Source organism: Pseudovirgaria hyperparasitica (genome assembly GCF_010093815.1).
Source record: "Pseudovirgaria hyperparasitica strain CBS 121739 unplaced genomic scaffold EJ05scaffold_1, whole genome shotgun sequence".
Taxonomy (NCBI): Eukaryota; Fungi; Ascomycota; class Dothideomycetes; order Acrospermales; family Acrospermaceae; genus Pseudovirgaria; species Pseudovirgaria hyperparasitica.
Window position 1 is genome coordinate 650,431 of NW_022985549.1, and position 14,953 is coordinate 665,383.

The window sequence follows — 14,953 nt, forward strand, 5'->3', positions numbered from 1 at the left end:
TTCTGCGGCCGACCACATGCAACCTAAAATTCTATCTGCTACATCCTTAGCGAATAAGTAAGTAATAACACGTTAGTATTGTTTTAGACTTCATATTTATCATAGATTGAGTCATAGTAGATACAGCTTATCATCTACCAATATTCTTGACGCTTTATAACATCTTATCTTACTACCTATGATAAATTGTCTAGGCCAGGTTGACGTCACAAGTACTAATTTAGGAAATCGCGTTTGTAGTAGAGGATAAGTAAGGGCCTAAACATATAATAAAACGAAGAGAGATATTTAAAGATGAAAGCATGGTGAAGTAAATATTATAGAATTCGTAGGGAAATGATACTGACCGGTTTAGGCTAGGGTAATATAGCACCTATTTGAGTAGCACGTAATTTCTTCCTTAAGAGGGTAGCTAGCTTTACTTACCTCCCAACTCTCATTCTATCTCTTTACTTCAATTAATTAGCATATTCTCTAATTCCGCTTTGAGCCACAGGCTCTATGCACCATCCGGTGTTTAGCAAGGCGCCCTCCTTCGTGACGCGACTTCCTTGTACGCAGCACGCTCCTCCAGCCAGAACCGGTACTCTTTTCCATTGCGTGTACACCCTAGCATCATCGCGTCTCTCAACATCAAATGGATGTCCTCTTACCCATGCAAGATTCTTCTCTTCCGGGCGGATGATTAGTTCACATAGAGACGGTAAGCATTTCGCGCGGTCCTGTTGCTGTAGTTGTATGTTTTGAGCGCAGGTGCAACCACAGGCTCGGATCCCTTCCACTATACAAGTGGCCGATGGCTCCATCGGGATACGCTAGAACGAGAAGCACGCACTGTACGATTCGACTTCGATGCACTGCGTAGTAGGGTTGTTGCGCTTTGTCCTGGTGCCAATTCTATCATTTCGTATAGTAAGAAGGAAGGTGGCTTCAATCGGGTGTTTATATTTCACACTGATAATGCGAAACGTGTCGTTGCGAGACTGCCGTTTTCGGTCGCTGGACCGCAAAGCTTGACTACCAATTCTGAGGTAGCGACGATTAAATTCAGTAGGTTATAAGCCAAGATGCTGGAGCAAAGGTGGTTGAGTGACTGATTGACCACTTTGCCTTTGTTAGTACAAGCGAAAACAAGTATCCCCATTCCGAAGATACTAGAATGGAGTGATGATCCCTCGAATACCATTGGTAGTGAATACATCATCATGGAACACGCACCAGGGGTTTCACTGCACGAGAAATGGCAGAGTATGGACGTAAGTGACCAGATAAAGTGTATACGAGCAATATTCGAAAAGTTAAGAGAGCTTGTCGACCTCGACTTCCAGGCTTACGGCAGCTTGTACTTTGCGGATACTCCATACATCGCGGCTCAGAAGCTACCATTTGACCAGGAATTTGCTATTGGTCCTCATTGCGGAGCCATCTACTGGGACTGCAACGTCGGACAACCTAGATACTTCCATGATGTTCACCCCAATCGAGGACCCTGTAAGTCGACCTATGAGTCTTACTTATTAGCATAAATCTAAACGCATTACTCTAGGGCCTAATCTTGCTGCATATTGTAATGGTTTAATAGATAATGGGATTGCCAGACTTCCACCAGCAGACCTATCTCCACGACGACCACGCTACCATGGATCCGTCCAAACACATCGCCGACTGCTTGAACAGGGTCACTCAGTCCTAAGTAAGATGGCCATGGACTCTCGTATCCAAAAGGCAGCTGTACCTGTGATATTTCATCCCGATCTACACGCCCGAAACATCTTCGTCTCAGCAGAAGATCCCACCACCATCTCAGCAATCATCGATTGGCAATCCTCTGGCATCCAGCCAGCATTCTGGCACGCAGATGAGATACCAGACTTTGCGCAACCTATTCCTGATCATCAAAACGAAGACCGTACGGAGCCTAAAAGCGAGGCGTGCGCAAAAGTGTTTAATGCTTGTATTCAATTCTTAGCCCCAAAACTGGCAACAGCTAGATTGATAGACGAATCTTTGCTCCGACCATTCCGCTACTCCTACCGGACTTGGGCAGACGGCGCCGTTGCCTTCCACGAGGAGCTCATCCAAACAGCGCTACACTGGGACGAACTTGGCTTCACAGAACCGTGTCCGTTCACACTACCCTCCCCTGATGAACTTGCGCGCCATCAGCAGGATTACAAGCTGTTCGAAGCGAAACAGCAGCTAAAGCATCTCTTGCCACGTCTGCTAAATACTGAGTCTGACGGTTGGATTCCTCCCGAACAATGGGAAGCGACCCAGTCCGCGCACCGAGAGGCATTCGCGGGAATATTACAGGAAGTACTGGCAACCCAGCAGCCGGACGATGATGAGCCAATCAGAAACGAAGACGATCTCAGAGATATCTGGCCATTTGATCTGCCAGTGTAGGTGTTTGTCTGAGTGTAGCTGGGAAGGCTAGCGCGTTGCATAGTATTAGAGCAGCATCCTAAGGCCATGATCTCGCATTCACGTGAGAGACTGGAGAGAGTAGCTGTGAGATTAAAAGTATCCACACAAACGAGCACAATGCATGACGAAGTCGTGCTCGAAGGCATTTCGAATAATACTTATGAACCAGAACTCAGAGCCCTCGCGGCCTCTGTTAATTGTGAGCGCTGTGACAGTGGTATATTGGTGTATCAGTCATGTCTGGCATGTCTATGTATGGTATTTCATACATAGCCTTGTTTGTAGTCGTAGATTTACGTGCAATATTAAGCTTCCGAGGCATACATCAGAGCTCCTAGAGCCACAGATGGGTATATCTTTACCCTGTATTATATCTTTACGACATGATTACTACATCTTCAGATCTCGCGAGGTACTAGACATTGCAAAGCATGGAATGAATAGCTTGATTTGTCAGCGTATTCAGCTTGATACTTACACATACATACACACAACCTGCACTCCGCGCTCATAGTAGCTGTCACACAACCTCCACACCTAGAGCTAACCCTCACACCTCCACACACCAAAGACACGAATTACAATCGCAGGCTACGTTATTACGTCATACTGCGACTACCCTCTAGCTAGCCCGTCGTAAGGTAGTGGGTAGTAGTAGTCCGGTCGGATGAGGCCGCGCAGTTTAGATCGGTTCCTACGCTATCTATTAAGCTTTCTTTCGCGCTGGTAGCTAAATAGTGACGGGCTTGAATTCAGACAGCCACGCAGATGTTCAGGCCATGTAATTGACGAGGGAATATCGCAGATTACGTTGGACAGGATTTATTGCTTGAGGGTGATGATGATGGTGGTGGCTGTGGTTATAATCGTTTCGATTATGAAGACAAGGTCTGTAGATGTTGGATATTCCAGGCGATGTATGCACGGCCACTAGTATTCTTTCGGGACTAGCGCTATATCGTAGGGCGCCCCGGCCGGGCTAGATGCGACCTTAATTCACGGAACGCGGTACAAGCACCCACCCGTCCTCAAGCCTCGCATGCATGAGGAAATAGATTAAGAATCAATGCGATGCGTGGTGGATGTGGCATTTCTAATCCAGATACTCCAGATCCAAATGTCTTTGAGAGAAGCGCCAAGTCTGTCTGATCGAGCAGAAAGTCTAATTGTATTCTTTCTTTAAATTGAGAACGGAAATGGGCCCCCAAACAAGTAAACGGTCATACACTCACTCCGATAGCTCTAATTAGCTGTTCAGATAGCTGTTATCCTTACATCAGAACGCAAAATATGGAAACGGATAGAGCTTTGGGGCTGTCTTGATTGATCTCTTTCGGGTTTTTCGTTCTTTTGTTGCTTTTTATGTTTGGAATACGGTCAGTATTGTACTCTCCGGGCATCGTGCTTCTTCTAAAGTGAATGACCCCGGACGACGCACCGAGGGGATTGAAATACGGTGTCGGTTAGGTTGTCTAAAATAGACGGAATCGGTCACTATACATATAGCGTAGTATTCTTGCCATCATTATCGTCCTGCTGTCTCGCGATTTCAGCATATTAAAGGAAATCATATTACTCCCTCTCTCGAGCTATGTAGCTACATTTCGATATCGCTCTTTCCACATTTTCATATCTAACAGACCATAAAACACACTCCATCCTTGTCCACACCTTCGAGGAAATTGGTATAAAGAAGAAAAAGGGGCCGGTAATTCTGACAATGAAGAGAATAGTTCCGCCATGCAATTGTTGGCCCATTATTCCACGAGCTGGAGACGAGCACATCAGACGCACATGGATGTTCGTGAGCGGTCAGAAGCCGCATCGCAGCAATCCATCGTTTGAATAAGAGTTGATTTTATCCCATCCAAAACAACGCCAGGACGGAATGGACGTAAGCTTCGGTAAGCATATTAGAGAGTAGCCGAGTGCAAGGGTGACGAGAGAGATTGTAGAAAATGAATTTGTTAAGACTCAGCGCCATCGCGATCAAAGTTGGCAACACGGCCGCCCCGAAGCGTGAGAGAGACAAATTGCAAACAATTGCTTCAATACTGCGCGAAATAAACCTCGGCGTCTAGAGATTACCGGACCGTGGACGAGTCCTACGTTTTGGTGGCAAGATTGTATCAGAGCGTTTATGTAGATAAAACATGTCGTTCTTTTCCTCCAAGTCGTGTCCCGTATATGATTATGCGTCCGCAAGGAAGTGTCGAGGTGAGGTTCTTTGGAAAATGACCGATGGCTGAACTCCGAGAGTGATATGGGTATGTAAGAAGAGGGCGTAGAATGGCAGAGTACTGACGTAGGGAAGGGAGTGATGTATGTGGGCTGCCTCCACATAATCTCGTCTTTATGTTCATTTTCAATCGTTTGGCGTTTAAGCCCAAATCCGTAGCTGCATGTTTGTAAGCTTCTAGACATCTCTAGCAAAGTCTGGTTCAACGTACCATTGAATCCCATGACCCTGTGCAAAGACTCATAGCATCCATACTGACACCCAAGCAACTGACTCTGTTGTCGTGACCTTGAAGCGTACCAACACGCTCGCCGCGGAGAACATCCCAGACCTGGGTCTTTGTTAGAAGGATTTCAGCGCGATCAAGAATTCTGTGCCTACCTTGCACTCAAAGTCGTCATATCCGGCAAACAATAATCTTCCAGACACAGAAAAGGCAACGGAAGTTATGCCGCAGAGAGGCTCACCGATCTAGTGAACGCGTCAGTGTCTTTCCAAACGTTGAACGAGGCTTCCAGAGCAGCTCTTGGGTTTGGCAAGTACATACAGTGTAGCTTTGTAATTCACGGTCTGCGCGAATATCGAACAAACGGCATGACGCGTCGTCGGAGCCAGTTCCGAAAGCGTTGCCGTTGGGGAAGAATTGAATGGCATTGATATCTGAATCGTGGGCGGCGAAAGTCTGGACACACTTCTGCTGACGAATATCCCAAAGCTTGGCAAATGCATCACAGGCTCCCGAAACGAATTGATTCGAGTCGAGCGGGTTGATGCTCAGACTCATGACGTCTCCCAGATGATCAGCGAACTCATGAACTTTGGAGCCGGTCTCAAGGTCCCACAGCACACAGGTCATGTCTCCGGATGATGTTAAAATCTTGCGGTCGCTTATAAATCGACAGCAACTGAGGTATCCGGAATGACCAGACAGCTCACGAGCGACGCGCGTAGGACCATCTCGAGAGGCGAGGTTGTAGATTGAGCATATGTTGTCTAAACCACCACAGGCAACAAAATTACCACTTGGTGAGTAGGCGCAGGTCATGACCCATGACGATCTCAATGGGATGGCGTGAACTTTGTTGGTCGTGTAGGCGTCCCAGATGATCAGCTTGCCATCCTGCGAGGCCGACACCAAGTGTCTCCGATCCGTCGACCAATGCATAGCATAAATTTTGGCAAGGTGTCCCTTCAATGTGCGTTTCGTCTTCATCGTCAATCGCGGCAGAGCATCGACACGCTGTCTTGCAACGTCACGAACTGAGAGTTAGTTAGCAATGATCAGACGATGCAGCATGACGAGGATTAGTGAGCCAGTGGAGACAATTGAAACGTACGGGTCGTGTCGGCAAGTTCATCCTTCTTGCGCTTTATCTTGTCCTTCAATGCTTCGGCATCGCGACGGGCAATTTGTATCCTCTGTTGGATAGACTCGTCGGCCATGATTACGAGGACGACGTGTCAAGAGGTACGGCAAGCGATGGCGGTAGGAGACCGTGTGGGAAAATGAGACAGCGATGGGCGAGGGATCCAGGGGTGGACTTTGGGGACGTGAACCGAAGGAAGAGAACAGCTGGGGCCGGATGGAACAGGCGCACGGAAGAGTTGGAACGACGGCAGAGCAAAGCAAAGGGAGCAACGGCTGCTCGACGCCGTTGCGTTATGAGGGAATTGTAGAGCTTCGACGGAAGAGTTGAGCGAGGATGAAGAAAGGTTGAAAGATGAGTGAGGTAGAGTAGAGGATAGGTGAAGAGGTTGAGGTATGGGCCACAGGGTGTAGCGGGAAATGCAGGTTTGGGGCTTGGGCACGGAGCTCTTAGTAACGGTAACGAGACTGTGGTGGGAGAGAGCTGGAGTGAGCAGTGAGCAGTGAGCAGTGGGCGCGAGTTAGTAAGTGGTAGGAGCCTAGGAAGGAGCCCAGGAAGGAGGTAGGTAGGAAAGTGGAAAGAGCTGGAGTGTTGGAGGAAGGAGTTAGTTAGTGTGCATTGGTTGTGTGGCCCTGGGCCTGGGGGGGGAAGGCAGGACCAGTGGACTCGTTCCCGGTGTGAGAGAGAGGGAGATGATGGGAAGGAGTGGCCTAAAGCGGTTAGACTGGCCGTCACTGCCCTCCTAGGGCTCCCGTCCAGTGCTGGCATTGCGATGATTGGGGACTGGACCGACTGAGTTCTGGCTCTGGCTGACTAGACCAGAGGGAGAACTGCAGGTGGAACCTTAATTAACCCTTTCTTATGTGCCTGAGTAGAGGGGATGCCCAATACTGTTAACCGATTTCTTATTGAACTTGACTGACTATTACCAATTGATTCTTGAATTATTGTATTAAACTTGTATTGACGAAAAACCTTGAATGGCACGTCCAATCGATTATTTCCCTCGATTCTTGGCATGTCCCGGATGAGGACATCTCTGAAAATCCTTCTTAGCTCAGGTATTGAAGATGAAAGCAAAGCGATGACTTCCATCGCAATCCTGTCCCTGTCAAGCCTCCTGCTCTCCGTTTTGATCTCGGCGCGAGATACCGGACTCTTCTGTACGTAAATCGCGCCGGCTGCACGATTGCCTGGAGCCGTGCTGCGTGACGTCCTGCTGTTTTGTGTACGTCCCGGAGCTTCATCTGCGTAATCCGACATCGAATCATGGGAAACACTCATTGCTTTTTTATTGTGGACGCAAAACGCTTCAGCTGGCCATGGATGCGAGCCATTGGCGCTCCTCGTCAATCGCTGCAGGACATCTCATCCGACCCATCTCAGACTGCGCGACATCTGCCATCTTCAAAACGGCCAGAGTGCATGGCATAGCACGTCCCACAAGCCGCAGAGGTCAAGCTGGCACCTTAGCAACACAGGGCCTAGGCGATATGTATATACCTACGGAGATCGCAATGGCACATGACGCGACATGGCACACTATCAATTCAGTACATACTCTACAACTTCCTTTCAGCATTCTGATAGCAAAATGCTTTTGCTGTTTTGGCGTCCCCCCGTCTTTATGGGATCCATGCGGGGTTGGCGGCGAACATACGGTAGTTAATCTCGGCGCCATCGTGACATTCCATCCACCCTTACGCATCAACTTCTCGACAGGTCTCGTGATTTACCACTAGATGACTTGATGACTTAGGAGCCAGATTCGGTTCATCTGTTGCTCACTCAATATACGTAGGCCTGGACAGAGTCGCTTGCTTACCTGCTACTAATCTGAAAGGCCAAAAAGAGTCGACAGAAGAAGTAGGAGCATCAGCATTGTCGTTTGTTGGTTGTCTTTTCACTTACTAGTGTCCCGTGACCAGGTCTCACTGACGCTGACGCTGACGCTGACGGCCAGGGCAAGCAAGGATCCTGCGAGCTCGGGTAGCTGCATGCCTCAATCCTTACTGCTCAGGCAGTTTCTTTCTTCCAGAAAACGGCCGAGAGCTTAGCGGAACGAGCCAGCTGCAGCTATACCACCTAATTATGGCCAGCTATTCTCCATGTATCCTGACTCCCGGGCTGTCGAGATTGTCGCTTCCGAGATCCGAGATCAAACGTCGTGGTGATGGCCATATTAATCAAGACTTGCCAGGTACCTGAACTCCCCACGGACGGCCGACATCTGCCAGCTGAGATGGGGAGGGTGTCCCGTGCAGAAGCGATTGACCTCCTCCAGTTCCCCTTTTCCTGTTATCTGCTTGCGCAGTATCTTCCATCTTGGCCACCGTACAATCTATACCTCTCATTCATCTCAGCCTAGGACTACTAGGTAGTCCTTGGAAGATAACAATACTACGACGTGCAAAACAAAACATACCATCGACGGCCACTCCGACTCGCATTGTGCTCCGCATCATCATTTCCTCACGCGAATTCTGCTGGTTCCAGCCCAAGAACTTGTTAAAAGCACTCGCCCTTGAGTCGCCGCAACCAGAACTTCTGCTCCACTCGACATGACTCCCAAGATGACCATCGACCGAAACTTTACTCTCGCTTTGCCCAAGGTCGAGGTATGTGTGTGCTGCTCTCAACAATTTAAACGCCCCACTTCTTACACTGTCATTGTTGGTAGCTTCACGCTCACTTGACTGGCAGCATAAGCCGCCAGTGTCTGTACGAAATCTGGCAGACCAGGCTATCCTTGGATCCCAACTTCACCCTGCAGAACCCTATTACCGCCATTTCAGGCAAAGTGGATTACGATCTGCATACGTAAGCTTCCAATTCCAGATCCTTCCATCTGAAACAGCACCGGCACGCAATAATGCCTCTCCGGTAATAATTTGACTGCAAGCCACTAGCACACATCATGACTTACTTCCCATATCCGTCATTCCGCTGACAATAGAAAGCTTTTTTCCACTGTTTTCTTCCTACATATACACATTATGTAGCGACAGGAGTAGCATTGAATATAGCACCAAAGCTGTGCTAGATGAGTTCGAAGCAGACGGCGTGGTATATCTGGAATTGAGGACTACTCCACGAGCGATTCCGAAAGAGAATATCTCCAAAGATGACTATGTGCAGCTGGTGTTACAGTGCATCAAAGCTCACAATTCAAGACCAGATTGCAAGATGACATCCAAACTAATCCTCTCCGTCGACCGTCGTTGGAACACCGTAGATGCCGAAGAAGTCGTCAATCTAACCCAGAAATACCAGTCCTCTGGCGTCGTTGGTATCGACCTCTGCGGCGATCCTTCAAAGGGCGATATTTCACTGTTCAGAGCTCCATTCTGCCGTGCTAAAGACGCCGGTATCCCAATAACGCTCCACTTTGCTGAGTTCGACGGTACCTCCACAGACAAAGATCTCTCCGAACTCCTCAGCTGGGGACCGAGCAGGCTGGGTCACGTTGTGCACGTACATGATGATTTCAAAAGACAAATAGTTTCTCGCCAGATTGGTGTCGAGCTATGTCTAAGCTGCAACGTCCATGCAAAGATGATCGTTGGCTCGTACCCTGATCACCACTTTGGTTGGTGGAGGCAGCATCCAAATCTTGTGGCTCTCGGCGTAAGTTCCGGTCGGGTTCGACGCTCGTTCTTGGCTTGAATCCTGATCAGTTCACAGACTGATGATGTAGGCATCTTTTGCAGTCCACTGTCTGAAGAATATGCTCTGGCGGCACGTCACTTTGATCTCACAGTTTCAGATGTGAAGAGATTATGCGAGGGTGCAATCAGTCAGGCATTTGCGTCGGACGATGAGAAGCAGCGGCTAATGCTACAGCTGGATAGTTGGTTCACCGATCGAGGCTTGGCTTGACTGTCGCGGTGCCATCCAATCCTTGTGATATCAACTAAAGGTTTTACCATGAGATAGCTATCAGCCGGTTTCTCCTTCATGCTTCAAATAGGAGATAAAGCCATAGCCATCTCGGAGGCCATGCAAATCATCTCAAGTAGTTATACCGGACCTGAAGCATACAAACCCGATATCGCCAAAGACCATTGCAAGTTATGTAGAAATTCAATAATCTTACATGACATTAGACTGGTTCTGAGAATATGGAATGCTTCCCTGTGTAGCCCACGTGACAGGGCACAGTAGCGCGGTTTTCTGTCGACGCGTTGAAGTGCTACGTCAGTGCTTAGGTAGCAATCCCTCGAAAACTCATTCTTAACAATTTTTGGTTTCACTTGTATTCTCTTGTGCTTGGGCACCGCGTACCCCTCGTTTTGTACTCTTATGCAATTCACCTTTTTGGCGCAGCGTTGGTTTTCATCTTATTCACCAAACAACTTCAAATTCGTATAATATGGCTACACGTTCATCACGCGCCAAAAAGCGCCAGGCCCGACTCAACTTCAGTTCTGCGCCCTCGTCCTCTCCTAAAGCTACGGAGCTACCAAGTGCAGTCAGACATCGTGCTGCAGCAGTGACCTACGACAGCTCTCCTCTCAAGAGAAAGCTTGCCGCACTTGACAGCGACGACGAAGAACAATCAAGTTTGTAGCAAGCTTCTGAATCTTAAGAAGCACTACTAAAACTTCAGTAGATCCTAATTTCGGTACTCTCCCTACTCCTCCTTCACACTCAACGAGAGCTTCTAAACGAGCTCGTCGATCGCAAGCGAAGATCGATTTCTCAAAACATATTGGAACAAAGGTGTCGCGATCGCCTTCCCCATCAGCGCCGTCCATGAAGAGGAAAGTATCACAAGGGAAAGCTGCGAAGAAGTTCAGGCCTGCGAGTGGGATATTCGGCAAGAAGCCCGTGGTTGAGCTTTCAAGCAGCTCCGAGTGCGAGGAAGATATTATTAGGCCCCGAACTGCGACGCCGAAGAAGCAGACCCAAGTCACCACTAGGGGTTCCAGTCGGAAGGCGGCTATCGAGGCAGAGGATGATGAGGATGAAGACGAGGTACAAGCTCCGAGAAGTGCCAGACGTCTGAGACGGCCTACGTATGATGAGAGCAGCGAGCAATCAGGAGAGCAAGAGCTCGACGACGATGTTGATACAGGTGCTATCGGTGAGCCAGAAACTAGTGGCGATGAAACTATGAAATCATCACCAACATACAAACCAAAGCGAAAGCCCAGTAGGAAGGCTGACATGGGATTCATTAATGATGAAGAAACTGGCAAAGATAGCAAGGCAGCTCCACCTTCGTCTAGAATTCGAAAAGGAATAAAGAAGATGCTTGTTGAAGAGGAACATGAGGAAGAAAAGAGATCGAGCGCCGAGGAAGACGAGGATGAAGATGATGACGACAAGATTGATGAGGATGAAAATGACGATGATGAAGATGACAAGATTATTTCTAGCCAAAGAAGACGATTGAGAATCCCAAATCGCATAAGAAACTCAGAAGAGCTAGAAGACCTGAAAGAGGACCTTGAATTTCTCCAATCATCTCCCCCACCTGAATCAGCAGGCCGCTTGAGAAGCACGGGACCGAGAAAGCTGAATCCTCGCGAGAAAGCTTTAGAAGCTCTGAAACGTCGCCGCCTTGGCAATAACGCCCCAATCCCAGAAGAGTCGAACGAGGAGGAAGCTTCAAGCGCAGAAAATACTGCATCAGACGTTGGGCCTGAAGACTCAATTGCGGAAGAGGAAGAGGAAGAGCCAGAGAACTATGACGCAGAATTAGAAGGGTTTGTCCTCGAGGACGATGAAGCTACGATCGGAATTCCCATCGACATGCCTGTGGCATTTAGCGCCCACGCCCGACTGAAACCGAAGCAATTGTTCAAATATGTGGTCGAGTGGATGGTCCACAAACGGATCAATCCAGCATTCGAGATGAAAAATGAAATCTACCAACTTGCATTTAACCGTCTCGACGATGAAGCTCAAGGTTTGGGCGGCAGCAAGTACAAATCATCTATTTGGAATCGTGACTTTATCATGGCGCTCAACGCGCGACCTAAAATCATTATCACAGACCTGGGTGGTGGTGCCGGTGGGATTGATCTCGGCGGATGTGAGGCATGCAACCGCAGCAGCCATGCCGCATCATTTGTCATTCGCTTTTCAGGAAAGCCGTACCACCGAAAGTCACTGGAAAATGTCGCGGATGAAACAGACTCGGATGACTCGAATTCAGACAAGGACGACGACGTCGAAAGAGATGCGAGAGGTAACCCGATACCGAACGAGAATCGGGCCTGGAACGTCGGAAGTTTCTGCAAAGGCAACGCTGAGATTGCGCATACCCTGGAACACTGGCGGTATCACCTAAACGAGTGGATCGTTGACTGGCTAAACTATGAGGGCTATTTGGCACCAGAGAAGATCGTGGCGAGAGACAAGTGGAGCATGAAGAAGAAGGGAAAGTATGCAGACAGAATCGTGGATGCGATGGCAGAGGCAACGCCGAATGAGATTGAGCGTCTATATCACGACTTTAGGACACAGGTCAACGCAGCGAGAGACAACCAGCGTGGGTATCATAGTACCCGACGTCGATGACATGGATGGCGCTCGATGGATCTTTGTTGGTGAGTTTAGAGAGTGGTGTGCACTTGTTCGGCGTCCTGTTGGGTTTTGTTGGGTTGTTGTGTGGGAACGTTGTGATGCTGTGATTGATTGGGACTTGGACTTCTTCGTCTGTTGTCGGTCGACTCTTTACGATACCCCTTCCCTCCTTGGCATCACTGCCTTTGCACCCGCTAACGGAGAGAGAAATATGGCATGGCTTTTTGGTACATTTTACAAGCCTCGATAGTGGTTGACAACGGAACTTTTGGAATGCTTTTCCGCTGCTCACTCTTCCTGCCTTCTCTATCTCGCCTGTTTACGTGCCGTGCTGTGCCGATCATGATCACTTTCGCGCCTCTATGAGTCTGACTACTCCTCTGTTTGCTCTGCTCTGCTCTGCCCCTTCTTAAGTCGATAAACTGTCAAATTGTGCCATTCTCCTCCCTCCCCTTTCTCCCGATATTATCCATCCACCCCAAAAAGTTCAAAATCCAGTCCCTCCCCAGATCGAGTCCCACGTAGGCATACCTAATAACAGTTATACAACAAGAAAAAGAGAAAAAAACAACCTGACCACTGAGAATCTTTAATTGAAAAGACCCCCCAAAATACAGAAGAGCACCAGTCCAGTCCAATCCAGTCCAAGCTGTCTACCTTTCGTCTATCAATTACCTTTTTGTCTTTCTCTATCTGACTACTTTCGTTTTTATCCCTTTTGAAAGCGAATACTGGTCGCGTGGCTCGAGTCTGCACCTGCGTTGTGATGTCCATGTCATCTCGTACGGGCTGCTTGAATATGGCGTTGAGGTTGAGAGTATACATACGTTTATGGTTTATGAGACGTGGAGGATGAGAAGGGTGGGGATGATAATGATGATGGTGCGACGAATGTAACAATTTCCCTTGATAGATCGAAGGAGGAGGAAGTGTAGTAGCGACAGTGATGACGGTAAGGAATAGTGCGGTATGTTGAGACGGCTGTTGATGTTGGCTGTTATGGGTTGAAGATCATAGACGAGTATTGCATGTTGAGGATGGGATGTATGTGTTTTTAAGAAGGGGGAGGGGGTTATTTGGAAGGTGTTGGAAAGGCATCGTATATTCCATTCGGGTTTGTTAGATCCTGTAACTCTATACCGCTCACGATCAGACATTACTCCACACAGCCAACAAAGCAACTCTATCTATACACATATAACAGAGCAACAGTAATGCGACCACACCCAACTCTCCCTCAAAATCCCACCTTCCTTCCATCCTGCCCCTCCGTTCCCATTATCTACATCAATCTGCAGGACATCCCTCAAAGCCACGAGCACACGGCGGCCAATCACCATGATCGCCGAGAGATCAGTATACGAATTAATATCATCTATCAATCCAAGGCCCGTCCACGACGAGGTGAGATATTGCTGTATACCGGAGTATAGCCGCTAGAAATTTATACGGGATACTTGATCATTTTCCCTCTAGGAATTCAACACGACGTTAAGACCTACCTCGGATGAATCTCACTTAGAGGGAAGATGTGTAGGGGATGGGAACCATGTATGGATGGGGAGATCTTGTGGTATCTTAGTCGATGTTATGATGGTATGGTGTGATGTGAAGTAACATGATGCTAGGGCTCTCGCAAGGCAGAGGAGTGCCCGTAGTATAACGTAAGAAGTAGCTACATGTACTGACCTGAGGCCATATAGGCCGACGCAATACGACTCAATATGACTTGGTAGTCTGGGCAAATCTCTTGGATCAGATAAGTGCTAGGGTGTATGGCGTCGATGCAGTCAGTGTCGGATATACACATACAAAGGCGTGTATCTCATGTATATCAATGCGATGGTGTTCCTGGGGACCTCAGAACCCTGTTTATGTAAGGAGTATCTCTGCCGTTGATGCGCGTTTTTACCACGGGGATTGAGTGCTCAGGATAGGTAAGGAGACGGGGTATGATGCATTGTTATGGGTGGTGTGACAATAGTTGATGTCTTCCTCGATGGCTCTTCGTAGCCTGTGGAAATATGAAGGTTGTGTCATGCGGATTGAAGGTAGGTATCGTCATATAGGTGTGAGAGGTGTAGAGTCAGCGTACGAAACCCGTCCAGAGCTACCAAGATTTGATACAGAAGATGGGGTTCATGTAGAGCGAAGGATATTGTCATGGAGAACGGACCTGTTCAAGCTTAGAATAGGGGTGTTAGAAGCATTTCAATACGTGAAACTGCGAGTCGTGTTTCCTGACAAGAAAACGAAGGATCTTACGTAGAACCGTTGGTTATTGTTTTAAGTACGACTAGCTATGTTGAGCGTGATACTTTGTTTCGAAGATGCCGTAAAGAACTTCGATGCCGAAGGGCTATATGTACCGTAATCCAATAGCACT

General features: G+C 48.2%; 5 protein-coding genes across 5 annotated transcripts; 3 read left to right on the plus strand and 2 right to left on the minus strand.

Moving 5' to 3' along the window:
* Positions 1–501: 501 nt before the first annotated feature.
* On the plus strand, positions 502–2,406 carry EJ05DRAFT_491012 (uncharacterized protein; the record flags this gene model as incomplete). The annotated part of the gene is made up of 4 exons (XM_033745940.1): positions 502–703; positions 754–1,050; positions 1,120–1,491; positions 1,547–2,406. The coding sequence occupies 4 exons, from the start codon at positions 502–504 to the stop codon at positions 2,404–2,406; spliced, it is 1,731 nt and encodes a 576-aa protein (XP_033605048.1).
* Positions 2,407–4,807: 2,401 nt separating this feature from the next.
* Positions 4,808–6,109, minus strand: EJ05DRAFT_481520 (guanine nucleotide-binding protein, beta subunit; the record flags this gene model as incomplete). Its single annotated transcript, XM_033745082.1, has 5 exons — positions 4,808–4,825; positions 4,878–4,997; positions 5,048–5,137; positions 5,214–5,926; positions 6,004–6,109. The coding sequence occupies 5 exons, from the start codon at positions 6,107–6,109 to the stop codon at positions 4,808–4,810; spliced, it is 1,047 nt and encodes a 348-aa protein (XP_033605049.1).
* Positions 5,996–6,833, minus strand: EJ05DRAFT_7192 (uncharacterized protein). Its single transcript, XM_033749922.1, has one exon. It carries the CDS (start codon positions 6,799–6,801, stop codon positions 6,112–6,114), a length of 690 nt encoding a protein of 229 aa, XP_033605050.1. The 5' UTR covers positions 6,802–6,833; the 3' UTR covers positions 5,996–6,111.
* Positions 6,834–8,713: 1,880 nt separating this feature from the next.
* EJ05DRAFT_516015 (Metallo-dependent hydrolase) lies at positions 8,714–10,144 on the plus strand (the record flags this gene model as incomplete). The annotated part of the gene is made up of 3 exons (XM_033748642.1): positions 8,714–8,853; positions 8,994–9,660; positions 9,718–10,144. Coding segments are annotated over 3 exons (1,002 nt in total), but the record flags the coding sequence as incomplete, so codon positions are not given.
* Position 10,145: 1 nt separating this feature from the next.
* On the plus strand, positions 10,146–12,982 carry EJ05DRAFT_7255 (uncharacterized protein). The gene is made up of 2 exons (XM_033749930.1): positions 10,146–10,595; positions 10,646–12,982. Exons 1-2 carry the CDS (start codon positions 10,406–10,408, stop codon positions 12,559–12,561), a joined length of 2,106 nt encoding a protein of 701 aa, XP_033605052.1. The 5' UTR covers positions 10,146–10,405; the 3' UTR covers positions 12,562–12,982.
* The last annotated feature ends 1,971 nt before the right edge of the window (positions 12,983–14,953 follow it).